At 41.4% G+C, this 15,305-nt stretch overlaps 1 protein-coding gene across 2 annotated transcripts in view; it reads right to left on the bottom strand.

The window, feature by feature from the left end:
- Positions 1-15,305, bottom strand: part of LOC109037253 (uncharacterized) — a 335,208-nt gene that overhangs the window by 49,784 nt on the left and 270,119 nt on the right. For both annotated transcript variants that reach the window (XM_072303873.1, XM_072303872.1), the window contains 2 exons: positions 10,702-10,977; positions 9,016-9,243 (listed from right to left, as the gene is read on the bottom strand). In XM_072303873.1, coding sequence (XP_072159974.1) covers positions 9,016-9,243; positions 10,702-10,977 — 504 coding nt within the window. The remainder of the gene's footprint in view (positions 1-9,015; positions 9,244-10,701; positions 10,978-15,305) is intronic.

The following is a 15,305-nucleotide window of genomic DNA, read 5'->3' as shown; positions in this document are numbered from 1 at the left end:
AAATTGGCAACAATGTTCTCCATTTAAACCCATGGAAATGTATCGATTCTTGGAGGGGGCAGGTGCTCCGACAAGAATCGATTATTTGACACAGGTTTAAATGGAGGGAGTCCGGTGTTGCCAAATTGCTGGATCCGCCTCTGCACTGAAGGGATCTATCTCGAGTTGGTTCTTCTCTGTTAAATAAGCTGCAATTTTAGGATATGAAGAACTGTCGAGATAATCAAGATTCGTTACTTTTTTTTTTTATTTATTTTTTTTTTCCGAAATTTGACTTTTGGTGGTTACCCCTTTCTTCGCATAATCAGTTCAATTTTGTTTCCGCTACATTTTCACTCAAAAACGGCACTATTCTGAATAAGTATGACAGTATTATTGTATTCCAGTCACAACGCCGGAAGATTTAAATGTTTTTAGAAGTTCGAACCCCAAATGAAATATTAAACTCAAAATCTCAGCTGAGAACACTTTCGAGTAATATCCCTCGTATTAACATTATTTATTCCACGCGGCAAGACAGTTACGAAGAAACTTTTCTATTTACGAGAGGTGGATTTGCTTTAACTCGAAAGGATTGAACTAGTTTCGGAATATTTATCCGTGAACTTCGACCTTTTCGCAATAATTCATAGCTCGAGGAGACACAATGAGAGGCAGTTCCATGATTCAGTAAGACGGAATATACCGGAATGAAATTGGTGAAAACGAAAGGAACAAACGAGAAAAATGACGCGCGGAGCGGGGAACGGATGACAAAGTGCAGTTTAAATGAATTACTGGGCACAGCGTGACGGTTCCATTTGCCAGATGGACAGGATATTAATTGAAATAAGACGGGGAAAATTTTCGCGGGACAAGAATTTCGTCAATTCGAGTAAAAAATCACGAGTTTTTTTTTAACGGGAAAGTGCTCACTGAAAAAAAAATTCTCGGCGTTTTTACCACGGTCCGTTGGTACCTTTACCATCTCACTTTTTTTTACCAATTATTGGTAATTTACCAAGACAGAATGGTAAGCTTACCTAAAAACCGGTATTTTTCCTGTTTTTTCCAGGTAAGAATACCACTATTATTGGTAATCGATTCCCGGTAACTTTGCCATTTTATCTCGGTAATACTACCACAGTCGATAAAAAATATTGGCATTTTTACCAAGGTCCAGTAAAATTACCGAGAAAGTTCAATAATTTTACCGAGATTTCTCAGTAAAATTACCAATTCCATAAATGGTAATTTTACCAAGCAAAAACTGGGATCAAATAGAACCCTGAATTCTTGGTAATGTTACCCTTTTCTTGGTAAATACACCGAGATATTTTTTCCAGTGCTTACAGAATACTTTTCATTAACTTTAGCACCAAAAAGTGGCTAAAAGGGTGCAGTCATATTCTGCCGTGCTAAGGAAAAACGCCATATGACCCTTCAGACGTTGCCAAGTTTCCTCCGATAAAAACCGAATTAACTGAGAAAATTTGGAATATTTTTCCTCGAATTTTTCGGTCAATTTTGGTCACGATTTATTATGAAGTATCTGAAAGAAATTTCAAGGAAAAATATGCATAACTCTCCTCTAAAATAAATTTTTTATTCGGAGAAATTTGGCGACTCTCGATCATACGGCGTTTTTCCTTAGCACGGCAGTATCGGACAATTTTGAGCCTCGATCTTGATGAAAACCTGATACACACTGAAAAAAGAAGTTACGGGCTATATAGACATACTATCCGTTCAGAGCTTAGAGGTCGAAAGTTCCGGGTGCTGGAGCCGTAGCTTCGATTGCTCCAGAACTTTCGACCTCTGAGCCCGGAACGCGAACAGTATGTCTACATAGCCCGTAAGTACGGCTTTCAAGGCCAGAATTTTTTTCCGGTGCATTGAGAAGAATGTTCCCGATAGGATGCCACAACAGGGATTCTCAGAAAATCGACCGGACATTTCTTTAAAGCAACAACACAGTTCTTTAAATTGACCGGAGTAATGGTTGAAAGTTTCCTGTCGATTCAAAAAGAAATTTCAGTATCGCACACTTAACAGCAACCATGTAGATCTAACAGGGAATTATTCTCCGAGGATAATTTCTGATCAATACTAAGACTTTTTCCAACATCATGAGAGGTTCTGCGCCTCTCACAAGGTTTTCATTTTCTGTCAAAGTTAGTTTTAATGATCTGCACGGAGAAAAAAACGTCGTGCGTAGGACCCGAAGTTTAGGTCATATGGATCTTTGAAGTTTTCGGATTGAGCATCTGAACACTTTAAGTCCAGCTGCTGAGGTTTGGATCACAAATCTGAAACGTCAGTTCTTATACATCTGAAGTACTTCGGTTTTCACATCCGAACAACTTCGGTTCTCACATCCGAAAAACTTCGGTTCTCACATTTGAAGTACTTCAGATGTAAGAACTGGAGTTTCAGATGTGTGATCCGAACCTTGACAGCTGACTTAAAGTGTTCAGTTGCTCAATCCGAAAACTTCAAAGATCCACATGACCTAAACTTCGGGTCCCACGCACGAGGTTTTTTTCTCAGTGTACCAGACCGATATTCATGATTTTTGCGGCAAGCGGCAGAATCTTAGAAACGTCTGATTAACAGGTTTTGTGTCTTGACTACTAATGCGTGATATTCTGACTGCCATAACTGAGCATTTTTCCGCACAAGTTTGCAACTTAGTGACGATCGCGCGACACGAAAACCGCACAGAATCGAGAAAACTTCCACCGAGCTGCTTTGATTTCCGCCTTGCTTGACAATGGCAGTCGTAGTAATACACAGTTATGAACAAAACGCGAAAATGAGACGAAACCGTTGCACGCTCCTATGTTGCCATTTTCTCGAGATCTCCCCTCGTGAGTAAAGAAAACCCCTCTAAACTGGCAAGACTGGTACATTCAACCGCCGGCCAGCACGCGTGAAAATAGTAGCATTGTCGATCCGAGGCTGATTGTTAGGCAACCAGACATAATTTAATTAAATATGAAAAGAAATTCAGGGGGAGAGGGGGTCATACTCTAGCGCTAAGCGAAAACCACTTACGCACAATGTGATTGTGGGTAGTTATGCTGTTTTTCCTCGATGTGTACCGCCACGCTGCGTGTGGAACGCGTTATGAATTACGTCATGTGACCGTGTATTGATAGTGTTTTATTGCACCCGAGCAATAACGCATAGATGGGGCCCTATTACATTCCCGTGTCATGGGAAAGAGCCGCGAGTGTATTCTGAGATGAGCCCCAAGACACACAAGAGTATATGGTAACCGTGGCTCATGCAGAAATGCTGTAACTGCTCTTGCCTGTAACACGACAGTACGGTTGTTCATTAACGGGTTGGCTGACCCAAAAATCGTTTTTTCCCAGATGAGGGAACGTAAAAATCTTCCGAGGTTGCAACATTCGCTTGAACGATGTAATTTTTTACATGAGTATGACTATGTAATTTTTTGTTTAAAATTTGGCTGGTTGTTGCATGAAACCAGGAGAAGGATTAGTGATATTTTCACTCAAAAATGCCCAACAATTCTACAGTAAAAACGTAATTTACGAGAGGAAATTTTGCAACATTGAAATTTAGTTACGTTCTGACGTCTGTAAATTGACGAAATAAGATGCAAGGTGCAAGACTCAAGGCCGGATATTTTCCTTAACCTAACCTAACTCGAGGTTTTCTACATGAAATTCTGGTTGAGAAACATGTATCAGATTGCTTAAATTCGTACCTTGTCTACTGGTCCATTAGCCAGCCGTGCTTTTTAACTTTAACTGCTGAAACAACAAACCGTTGCCTCTCTTGCAGTCCTGGATACAAGACTGCATAGGTAGAGCACTAATAGAGACCTATATCGCTTTGCATTAGCGGCGCATAGTTGTTGAGTGTGAACTTTACACTCGTCAAATAGGTCAACGGCGAGAGGCCCAGCTCGGTTGACCCCGGCGAACAATCAGTCACTCTAACACCGAGGGTGTCGCCTAGTTCCTATGCTATGAGCCCATTGCGAAACAATCGCGCCGCGTAAAACAGACCCGTGGCTGCGGTCGCATTTCGTCATCCACCCGACAGCCAAGTTCATGTCGAAATTCAATGGACCGTTCGCGCTCCCCGAAACCCGCTGAACATCCCGCGACGAAAACTCGAGGAAAAATCCCTTCGATACAGAGCAACAAGTTTTCAAAAATAAAAGACTGAATCAGGATGGCATAAAACGTAAGGAAGATATGAAAGATTGGAAATTTTAGTGAAATATTTCATGAAATTTCACGAGGCTGCGAAATATTTCATATTTTTTGGAGGCTAGAGTATGCAACACTAAAACGCACAGAGATAGAGGAAAGTCACATTTATGCATTCCCTGGTAAAAATTGGCAGTAGAATGTGTGTTCCAAAATACTATAGACCTAAAGCCGGCTGTAAGATTTCCAATATCTTCTGTAGCCGGCTGTACAATTTCTTATAGCCTTTTATAGCCGACGGCGATTAAGCAACAGCCAGACGATAAAGTTTATGCTAAACGTTACTAAATACGGATACTAGGACTAAGTTAGTTTTTGGACTACCGCTCTCTTTTTGTGCGGCAGTATCTTGATTTATTTTGCGAGGAAAGCTACGTACTTTTGAAGGATGCCTGGCATTCTTGATATGTTGGAGCGTCTTCAATTTCTCATGATACTGTGCAATACCTCTGGTGTGAAATAGTTGCTTCAGACGCCGTGGCACTCTACGGCGCGGCGGGCGGGCACAGAGCGCGAAACGCGCATTGGCGGCAATGCGTGAAGTATCCCTGTTAGGTTTGTAGGCGCCAGTGCGTCGCCGCGCAATGCGTGAAGTATCCCTGTTAAGTTTGTAGGCGCTAATGCGTCGCCGCTCGGCTTTGTGTTAGGCTCTAATATTTAATCTCGCGGAGTCAGCGTTTTTCAACTCATGATTTTGAAATGTTTGCACACTCTGTATGGGCCATCTCATTTTATTTGATGAAAAAAAAATATGTTTTACAGGAAAATATAATGTGTGTTTTGTAAATATTAAGGTAGTTCCGTATCAAACTTAATGATTGCCAAAGCACACGAATTTCTACACAATTTCTTATAGCCTTTTATAGCCAATGGCGAAAAAGTGTAAAGCCCGGCGATAGGAACTATAGCCCGACTGTATACTTTCTTATAGCTTCGTATAGCCCGGCTATATGATTTGCTCCGCTTTCTACAGCCAGCTGTATGATTTTCAATAGCCTTTCTTCAGTCGGCTAAAAGAACTCCTATGGTATTTTGAAACGCAGCTCGTATCGCCAATTTTTACCAGAGTTTTGCGAAACCTGAAAAGGCACCGGTATTTTTCAATATTTTTCATAAATTTCGGAAATTTCATGAGATTATTTCACATGAAATTTCAAAATTTTACTTTTCATGAAAATTTGCCACACTGATACAGAGCAAGAAGTTCTCGAAAATAGAATACTACGGACAAGGTCCTAATTTAAGAATTCTGATATATCGATGGCCCAAGTGCGAAACTACGTACCTCCACTGCGGTTTACTGCTTCAAAATTACTGACATGTCCGTACTTTCCGTACTCCCCCTGCGTAGGTACTCTATTCATGTCCAAGCTGGGTGCAAAATAGGAGATTCATAATGAGGGCACGCAGCGATTGACCTGGATCGAAAGAATAGAGTCGGATGACAGAGGATTGACCAGTCGCGGCGGGAAAAGCAGAGGCCCATCTTCGTTCATCTTGAAAGTCAGTCTTTCGTTTCCTGTCCTCGGAGGACACGACAACGGGAAAGAGCGGCAGACGAGACGCGAAGCGCGCGACCCGACGGAGAAATACGTCATCATCACGTCATTCACGTCGTATCGAGCATTTGTCACATTAAATTTACTGCGACGCCGCCACATTTATCTTAAAATTTGACGGGTATCAGGAATCGCAGGGTGTCTACAGAAGTTATATTTTGAGATTTTCTGATTTTTTGCGCGAAAAAATTGACACTCGTTCGATTTTACAAACCATCATGTCGAATGAGTTGAGTCAAATTTGTGGTTTTTTTCAGCCATGGACTGCAGGATGTTGAAAAATGCCGTACATGCTAGGAATTTCCTGATCTACGGACAATTTTCCGGATATTTTTCTGATATTTCCTCACCGAAAAAAAGTAAAGTTAATTTAACATTCTGGATGTAAAAAAAGTGTGCGAGAACTTGCAAAATGCTAAAATATCTGCCACAGCAGTTACTTCAGCAAAGCCAAGATGTAAAATTAAGTGCTGAGGCGGGTAATTCAGCATTCATAAGTTCTCGCACACTTTTTTCACATCCAGAATGTTAATTCAACTCCCCTTTTTTTTCGGTGTGGTTTTAATGACGATAGACACCTTGTTTAGAGACGCTGGTTTGAAAAACTTTCGCTGAAGGTGGATCTCTAGCACTATGAAGAATACAGATCATTATAGCCGATCGATTAATCAATGCTTTAGAAACTGTCTTCAACTTGCCTGATCCACGGCCGAACTCCATTGCAATGTTACAAAATTTCCGTTCCTATTTTATATTTTCAGAGAGAAGCATGCAAACTTTAAAGCTTGAACTTCGAATACAAATTATTCTACTAGAAAAGGAGAATCAGGGAAATTTTCAAGAAATTACGATTTTCAAAGAGAAAATAAAGTATGTCGCAAACGGAAATACGTGGTATCACACTTCGGCCATCGATATATGGACGTATTTATGCTAAAAGGAATTATGTGCATAGGCTTTACATGCAACATAGTTCCTTTTAGCATAAGTACGATCATATTTCCTGCGATGAGGCAACAAGGTTGAACATTGACGTTACTCAGACGCTTAAAGTGGAGACACCTCACGCATGTCTCGAACATGCTGTCATCGTCACCCACGGAACATTCGCGCGCTTTGATCATCGAATCGAAGCGAAAGTTGCCAGATTGACGCGGATATCCGTTGAATTTCCGTATTCTCCCGCGGAAATGAGCATTAATTCTAATCCGGCAAATACTTTCTACGTCATCAATCAATGAACTCAATTTGCCGATCGACGGTACAATTCTCAGATGAAACGAAGAATCAATGGTTTCAGACCGGAAAAGGAAACATCTCGGCGATAAATATCGACGGTGAAACTACCAAACCACGTATCTCGGTTTGCGACGTCGCAGACTTCCTGTCATACTTTATGTTTTAAATGAAAAACTACTCAACGTCCAGTCTTGAAAATTTCTGTGATTTTTCCTCTTCGTGTGGAGAAAATTCTGTGCAAATTTCAAGGAATTATATTGATTTGGTCTACTTCAAAAAAATAAAATGCGAGCGTAGATTTTTAAACACCGCAAACGAGATACGTGGTTTGGTAGTTTCACCGTCGATATGGGTTTCAGGTCGTAGAAAGAGTGACAAACCCCAGATAGGGACTTTTGTTCTGAGTATGAGCATTGAGAAAGATAGAGAAGGAAAATTAACACGCGACTGGATCTATGAAAAGGGGCATTATCTTCCAAAAATTCAAATTCGATTTATTGGTGCCACTGCAAGAGTATGAAAATCTGGAAAATTTAGAATAAGTTTGACCCTGAAAGCTCAAAAATTGTAGAACAGGGAGAGAAATAAAAAAGGATAGTGGAAGAGGAGAGCCGAAACTATTGGTGGAGAAGAGGAAGAATATGAGGAAGGAGAAAAAGGAAAAGAAGAGAATAGAACAAGCAGAAAAATTGTATTACTTCAATAGTCAAAGGATAAAGAGGAAGCATGCAACCATCAAAAATTACGTCGATGCATCGCTCAATGAATAATGAAGAAGAAGAAGAAGAGAAAGAAGAAGAGGAAGAAAAAGAAGAAGAAGACAGCCCGCAGAATTTCATCAATACCTCAGTCAAGGGAATTTTCCATTTTGCAAACTATTTTTGGCAACTCATCTCGACCTTTACAGAGATGAGCGGAACTCATAATTACGGAGTCGTTCGGGCTCTTAGACGCGAAAAGATTTCCTTTTCCCATCCGACCAGAAGAGGTAAACTTCCGAAAACTTCACTCGCGTCTTCCTGGAATCGCAAATTACTCGACTGCAAGAGAAAAGTGTCTCGGAGCCGAGTTCAAAACTTTGATCTCGTCGGGATAAAACTATCCTCTCCGCGAAAACTTTTCCTCGATAGCCCCTTCCATTACACGAGACTGCAACCCGCGTCGCGTCGGCCAGACGACCGACTCGTAAAAGTTGGAGCTGATGTTTTTGATGCGATTACATTGAGGGAGATAGCGGCGCCCCGATACGCTGTGTATTAAATGTAACGTGTTTTTTATTACTCGTGCTGGCGGGATACTTGTTTTGCGGATCGATGTACCGGAAGATAGAGCGGACGACCGCTATGGTAAACACAATTAATTTGGCTCATTTGAGATGTATTACACGCTAAAACGTATGGCCGTGCTAAGGAAAAACGCTGTATGATCTTTCCAACGCTGCTAGATTTCTTTTCATAAAATAGCGAAGGCAAAAGTGTAAAGTTACGTCTCTCCGTTTGCGACGTTGCAGGCTTCCTGTCATACTTAATTGTTTCTCTATGAAGGTAGTCAATGTAATTTTTTGAGAACTTAGTAGAATACTAGGGGGCTACGCCCCATGGCCGCTACGCGGCCCAACCCCCAGGGAGCGCATCGCGCTCTCTTAGGCCCGCGTCAACAAAAGAACAGCCCAAAAAAAATTAAAAGATTTTCATACCCGACTCTCATTTATTCAATCTTTTTCTGGTCGGGAGCGATTGGACCAATAAGAATTGATTGAAAAAATCGGCATTTATTTCAAACTTCACGCACAGACTGAAACGTAACAGAACGGAACGTTTCGTCGCTTTTGGATAGCGTGTCGCAAAGAAGCATACCTTCAATTCACTTACCCTCCCAACAGACCAATATTCAAAATTTCCCACTTACTTCAATTTTCCGCTAAATTTGAAATTCCCGCTATTGTTCATTGGCAGGAATTTCAAATTCAAATTGATGAGAAGACTTACCATTTCGTCGAGGCTCTTGAGGTCGTTGGTGACGATCTGCGGCTGTGGTCCGTACTCAATGGGCTGGTCATCGTCGCTGTAATCGTCAACGTCCTCGTCAACGGTGAACTCGAACTGGCAGTTGTTGCCGTGTTTTCGTTTATCGTTGGCGATCTCCCGGTCGATCTCCCGCTCCAGCTGCACCAACATGGGGGCCGGCATCCCCAGTTTCGCCCCCCGCCGAGCGACCTGGAATTAAAAAAGAAAACAGGGTATTTAGAATAACTTGGGAGCATCATTTATTTTTAAAAGTCTCCAGCGGACTGACCGTTGAAAGTGATAGACAAAGAAGACATAGGGAGAATGGAGCGATCCTATTGGTTGAAATGGGTGGTTTCAATAGACTATGGGAGAAAATGATGGACTAACTTTATTGGACCTCGTTGAACAGAAAGGAACCAAGCCACATCAGCTATTGCCAAATTTAATTGGGCAATTTAATTTTTCACATAAAAACGGTTGTGTGGATTTTCGTGCAAATTTCAGTGAAAATTCTCCGTGGTGCGAAGCAAATTCCTTAAAATTTTCAAAGAAATCCGAACAACCGTTCTCTCGTAAAAAATTTAATTGCCCAGTTAAACTTGGCAATTGCTGATGTGGCTTGGTTCCTTTCTGTTAAACTCGGTCCAATTATAGGGTCCCTTGTGGGTTGCCGTTTGTTAGTCTATCACATACCTCCTTTGTCCATTGCAACTACCCGCTTTCACCAATGGGATCCTTCCATATCCCTTTTGTCTTCTTCGTCTATCGCTTTGTCTACCAATTTCAAAGATAAAGCCCCAAGGTAAGAGAAGGAGAGACCAGAAGATAGGATATAGAGATGAAAGGGAGAGAGGAAAGAGAAAGATAAAAAGAAGAAGTAGAGTAGGAAGAGGGAAAGGAAAAAGAGGAAGTAAGAAAAGACAATAAAGAGGAGAATAATGAAATAGGAGAAGAGGAAAAAGAGGAGATGATGACGCAGAGAGGAGAGGAAAATAGAAGAAAAAAAGAGAAACAAAGAGGAGAGAATGAGGAAGAGGAGAATTTGAAGAGAGAAGAGAATGAGGAAGAGAAGGCGACGAAGAGAGAAGAGGAAGAGGAGAAGACAAAGAGAAGAGAGTGAGGAAGAGGAGGAGAAGAAGAGAGAAGAGAAAGAAGATGAAGAGGAGACAAAGGCAGGAGCTAGAGGAAGAAGAGGAGAAAAAGAGAGAAGAATCAAAAGGAGGATAGGAAGAAGTATAGCAAAAGACGATGAAAATGCTGAAAGTAACCCAAGTAGCATTTCTCAATGTAAAAGTTGCAACAAGTTGAAACAATGTTGGTACTAGTTGCAACAAAGTTGCAACTTTCGGTCAACTTCTGGCCGATAAGTGCCGATTTTCGGCGATCTTATCGGAAGACAAAGTTGCAACCTGTCGAGATTGCAAAATTGCTGCATCAAAGTTGTTCAAAATCTAAAGATAGGCAACCAGCAATACTTTGAAGTTGAAACATGTTTCAACTTAATTGCAACTAGTTCCAACAATGATGGCTCCTTCGGGGAAGAGAGTAGGCAATCTGCAAATCAATGTATTAGTTGCAAGAATCAAACGATTTTGTTGCAAGTTGTTGCAACCTCTGCTACTTGGGAAGGGTTGATTAGGAAAAAATCCGAGGGTTGATAATTACCTCGAGGAGACAGAGGATGACATGCTTCTCGTTCTTGCGGAGGATGAGGTCGTCGGTCTCGAAGAGGAGGCACTCGATGACGCCGAGGCCGTTGCGGCACCACGAGATGAAGTTGGAGACGTTGTCCCGGGCGAAGAACGTCCCCGGTTTGGCTCCCGGCAGGAACTTCGTCATCGCCAAGTTCAGGACCTGCACCGCGATTATGTGATTCGACTTGCCGGCCGCCTGTCGCCGTTGCACGTATTCCTCCGCGTATTTCCGCACGTTATTCGCGTGCTGAAACAGAAAACAAATCTCAATCAGTCGTTGTTTGGAATTGAGTTCAAACAATATAAATAGATTTTGATCTCACATGAATGTGGAATGGGAAGATGGTGGTTTTTACACTGAGAAAAAAACTTCGTGCGTGGGACCCGAAGTTAAGGTCATATGGATCTCTGAAGTTTTCGGACTGAGCATCTGAACAATTTAGGTTCAGATGCTGAGGTTTGGATCACACATTTTTGAAACTTCAGTTCTTACATCTGAAGTACTTCGGTTTTCACATCCGAAAAACTTCGGCTCTTACATCCGAAAAACTTCGGTTCTCACATTTGAAGTATTTCAGATGTAAGATCTGAAGTTTCAGATGTGTGATCCGAACCTCGACAGCTAGACCTAAAGTGTTCAGATGCTCAATAAGAAAACTTCAGAGATCCATATGACCTAAACTTCGGGTCCCACGCACGAGGTTTTTTTCTCCGTGTACGTTAACTGGTTTTTCAAAGAAAAAATAAAGTAGGACATGCAGGAAATCTGCAACGTCTCAAAAGGAAAAAAGGAGGAACAATTTTTCTTTCATCGTCTTTCCTTGATAATTTTCTCATTTGTCTCCGGGCTCTTCATGTTTCATCCTCTTCTCCTTCATCTGCTCCAGAGGAAGAAACTCAACTTAAAAGGACTCGAGGGGTCGTTCGTAAAATACGCAATGCACTGAGGGGACGAGGGCTTGAGAAATCCGAAATTTAACGTCACGTATTATACAAGCGGTCCTTGAGTCTGTCAGACGAGTTAACAAACCCCAGCTTACGGCAATATTGTACCTGGATCTGGATCTGGATCTGGACCTAATGACCGGAGCTGGCCCGCTGACCGGGCCCCGGACACCGATAACCGTGGAGGATCTAGGGGGCAGGCGGTGCGGTGGCGGTGTTTGCCACCGGTGTTTAGCGCCCGTCGGTTCCTGTCGGCGATTACCGGCGCATGCGCACGCCGCACACTGGCGGGTGGGCGGAAAAAATTCAGGAGGTGGACAAATTTTTTTCCAACCCAGAAAGCAAAAGTATCTGGATGATTTTGTAGCTTATGCTACAGACTATCAAGTTGTAGCATCAATTTTATTTATTCCTCCCTCAAAGATTTTCAAACAGACCCTTGTCGGGCATCGAAGAAAATAGCTACTTTTGGTTCTAAAGTGGTCATCGCCTATAAGTCAATAGCAAGATTTTTTTTTTCAAAAACCGACATTATACTCTGTAAGTGCGTAGTCTAAGCTACAAAATCACATATTAACATGCTCATAAAAATCTCTTATTCGTGCCAATATTGACACTTGAACATAGGTGGAGAAAATGTCGAGTTTTGTTTGTTTTAGATTTCATTTTAAAAAAAGCTCCACTGAGCTCCACTTTGAGACTTATATAGGCTCATAGGTAATAGTCTGAAGAGTGAATGGTGAAAAAAGATTTTGCAGATAGCTGCAGGTTTGAGCGCTAGAGAGGTTTTAGTGAGCGTAGGTGCGAGTTGGAAGATGAGAAATTCAGCGCGTCGCACTGCAGCACGACGCGTCGCTCTGATACGACTCTTTCAGCGATGACATTTTATCTCATTTTGACCTAATCTAAGGAATATGGACACGATACGGAATCAAAAAAACCTTTTAAAACAATGACTTCTCCTAGTGATGGGCATGGCATGGGTCAAGAAACCGGGCATTTAGTCGGCGATTTATGCCTTCGAAAGAAGCTCGATTGCACGCGGATCTATGCAATGCTTTATTTGCAGAATATAACGTGGTAAAGTTTATTTAAAGCAAACACAAGAATGTAAGTGACAGACATAAAAAGCTTGTTATTGCAGGATTGAAAAAACGATTTGTTCTTCACTTTAAAAGCAAATGGAAGCAAGTGCATCGAACACTGGGAAAAAAAGTCGCTTGGATCTAGAGTTCAGACTCATGAAAACAATGACAAGAAAAAATACTCATGATTCAATCGGATTTTTGCTTCAATCGAGAACCAATCCTCTTGATTTAAGCGGATTTCTTTTTGACCCGAGCAAAAAATCCGATTGGATCAAGAGTATTTTTTCTTGTCATTGTTTTCAAGAGTCTGGACTCTAGATCCAAGCGACTTTTTTTTCTAGTGAATAAGAAAATACTTCGAGTTAAAATCTAAAAAGTGGCTCACTTCCAATGCCTATACAATTTATGGTTTTAAAAAATTGTAATTTGGTAATGAGTTACTTATTTTCGTTCCTATACACATTTTTAACAGTATTAGTCAAGACAGTTTCGACATCATTTACTTACTGCAGTCCATTTCATGTGCGAGTTGCTCAAAAGTTTTGAAGGGGGGGGGGGGAGGTTGGTGTTTACAACTTTAATAATGATTTCCGATAATCAAGTGATCATACCAAACTACTACTAGCCATGTGTTAAGCATTTCAACAATTTGGAATTATTGCCGCAAAAGCGTGACTACCCGCCAGTGTGCGCCGCCGCGCGGAGTCCCATAAATCACCGCCGAAGCCGATCGGCGAGTGTTCATAAATCAATTCCCATTTCTCTAAATGTGACTGCACGGCCCGCGGTGAAATGATTCGTGGTAGCATACCGAGGTTGCGTTTCCAGGCGAAAATCAGGAGAATTCCTGTGTGTTTACACGTACTTTATCATGCTAGAAAGAGGCCAGCTGGCTGATTGTTGAAATTGATGGCCAAACCATAGCCAAAGAGGACAACAAGTATATGAAGGGATCCTATTGGTGGAAGCGAGTGGTTGCAGTAGGTAGGTAGGTAATAGACTAACTGACGGCAACTCACGGGATACCCTTTAGTTAGTCCATAATTTTCGCCCTTAGTCTATTTCAACCAATAGGATTGCCCCATACTCCTCAGGTCCTCTTTGTCTATCGCTTTGCGTATCAATTTCAACAATCAGCCCGAAGAATTTGGACATACACGTTCAAACAATAATACGACGATTCGGTTTCAGGACATTTTGTCAACGATTTTTTGTCCGCACACCTTTTTTTGTCCAGTAATTTACGCTCACACGTAAAATAAGCTTCATTTTGAACACATTTACACTTTTAAAACGTGACAAATATTTATAAAACCTTTTCCAAGCGACATTAATCTCAATGAGCCGCAGTTGTGCCGACAGAAACTGCAAAAATGAATAAAAGAGAAAAAAAACCAAGATGCACGCAATCTTTAGTTTTAACACATATTAGTCCAGGCAATAGAGCTCAAAATAGGAGGTTTGAGGGAAAGTTTAGTCGAACTAGAAATTATGGGCAAACTCTATGTTTTTTGGGTCGTAGAATCCGAATTTCGACTTGCCTGACAGATCCGACCATCCCCCCGGCCGCCATTTTGAAAAAACGACTAAAATTTACGGTTTTTCCCCATTTTTCGCTCATAACTTTTTTTTCTGTTCCAAATATCGAAAATCCCGCCACTTCTGTCGAAAGACGATGAAATTTGCAAGAGATTGGTATATACATATGTACACTTAACGTGAAAATCGCGAGAATGGGAGCGCGAAGAAGGCAGCGGGAGATATCGATCTTGCGCCATTAGATACTTAGCACCCTGCATCCCTGCAACCCTTTACGTGCAAGTCATATTAAACAAGCAGTTATTTCAATGTATTATTGTATTAATCCCATTACATAAATGACTGATTACGGATTTAGACAAAATCAAAAATATTTTCAAAATGTGGACATGTTTGATAAGTAAGTGAGTTACTCCAAGGGCGTTTGGCAGCTCGGTGCAACAAAGTTCTAACTTTTGGTGACGGACAGGTGGATGGGCCTGGTTCCCCTCCCTAGACATGACGGCCGGCGTTGATCTCCGACTCTAACACAGTATTCAGAATATGAAGCTAGAAGTCAGACGAAAAAAAAAGAAAAGGAAAGGAAAGGAAAGAAAAGGGAAGGAAAGAAAAGGGGGAAAAAAGGAACCTAAATTAAAGGAAGATTAAAATTTTCGCATCACTAATCCGAAATAGAAAAAGCATTCTGGTTTACTGTATCAAGCAGTCATATATGGTGTGTATTTCTGATAATCCTGCAAGTGCAAAACGAGTTGTCGAGGCGCGTGCGGTTGCAGGAAATGTGGGCTTAAATGCTCAGCATTGTGCATCAACTGCAGTGATACATGCGAAAACATGCCTGAAATTGCTTTAGCGGACTCTTAGGAGGAGGATGATGTTGAAGCTTATGACTTTTTCGACGAGTCAAGTCCAGAAGAAGATTTTGAAGCTGTCATGACTGAAGTTCAAGACCTTCCAGAAAGCCCACATTCAGAAATAAACAATGAACCTAAAGGTTTGCTAT

Source organism: Bemisia tabaci, chromosome 8 (assembly GCF_918797505.1).
Source record: "Bemisia tabaci chromosome 8, PGI_BMITA_v3".
In the NCBI taxonomy this organism is placed as follows: domain Eukaryota; kingdom Metazoa; phylum Arthropoda; class Insecta; order Hemiptera; family Aleyrodidae; genus Bemisia; species Bemisia tabaci.
This window is presented reverse-complemented; position numbering and strand designations above follow the sequence as displayed.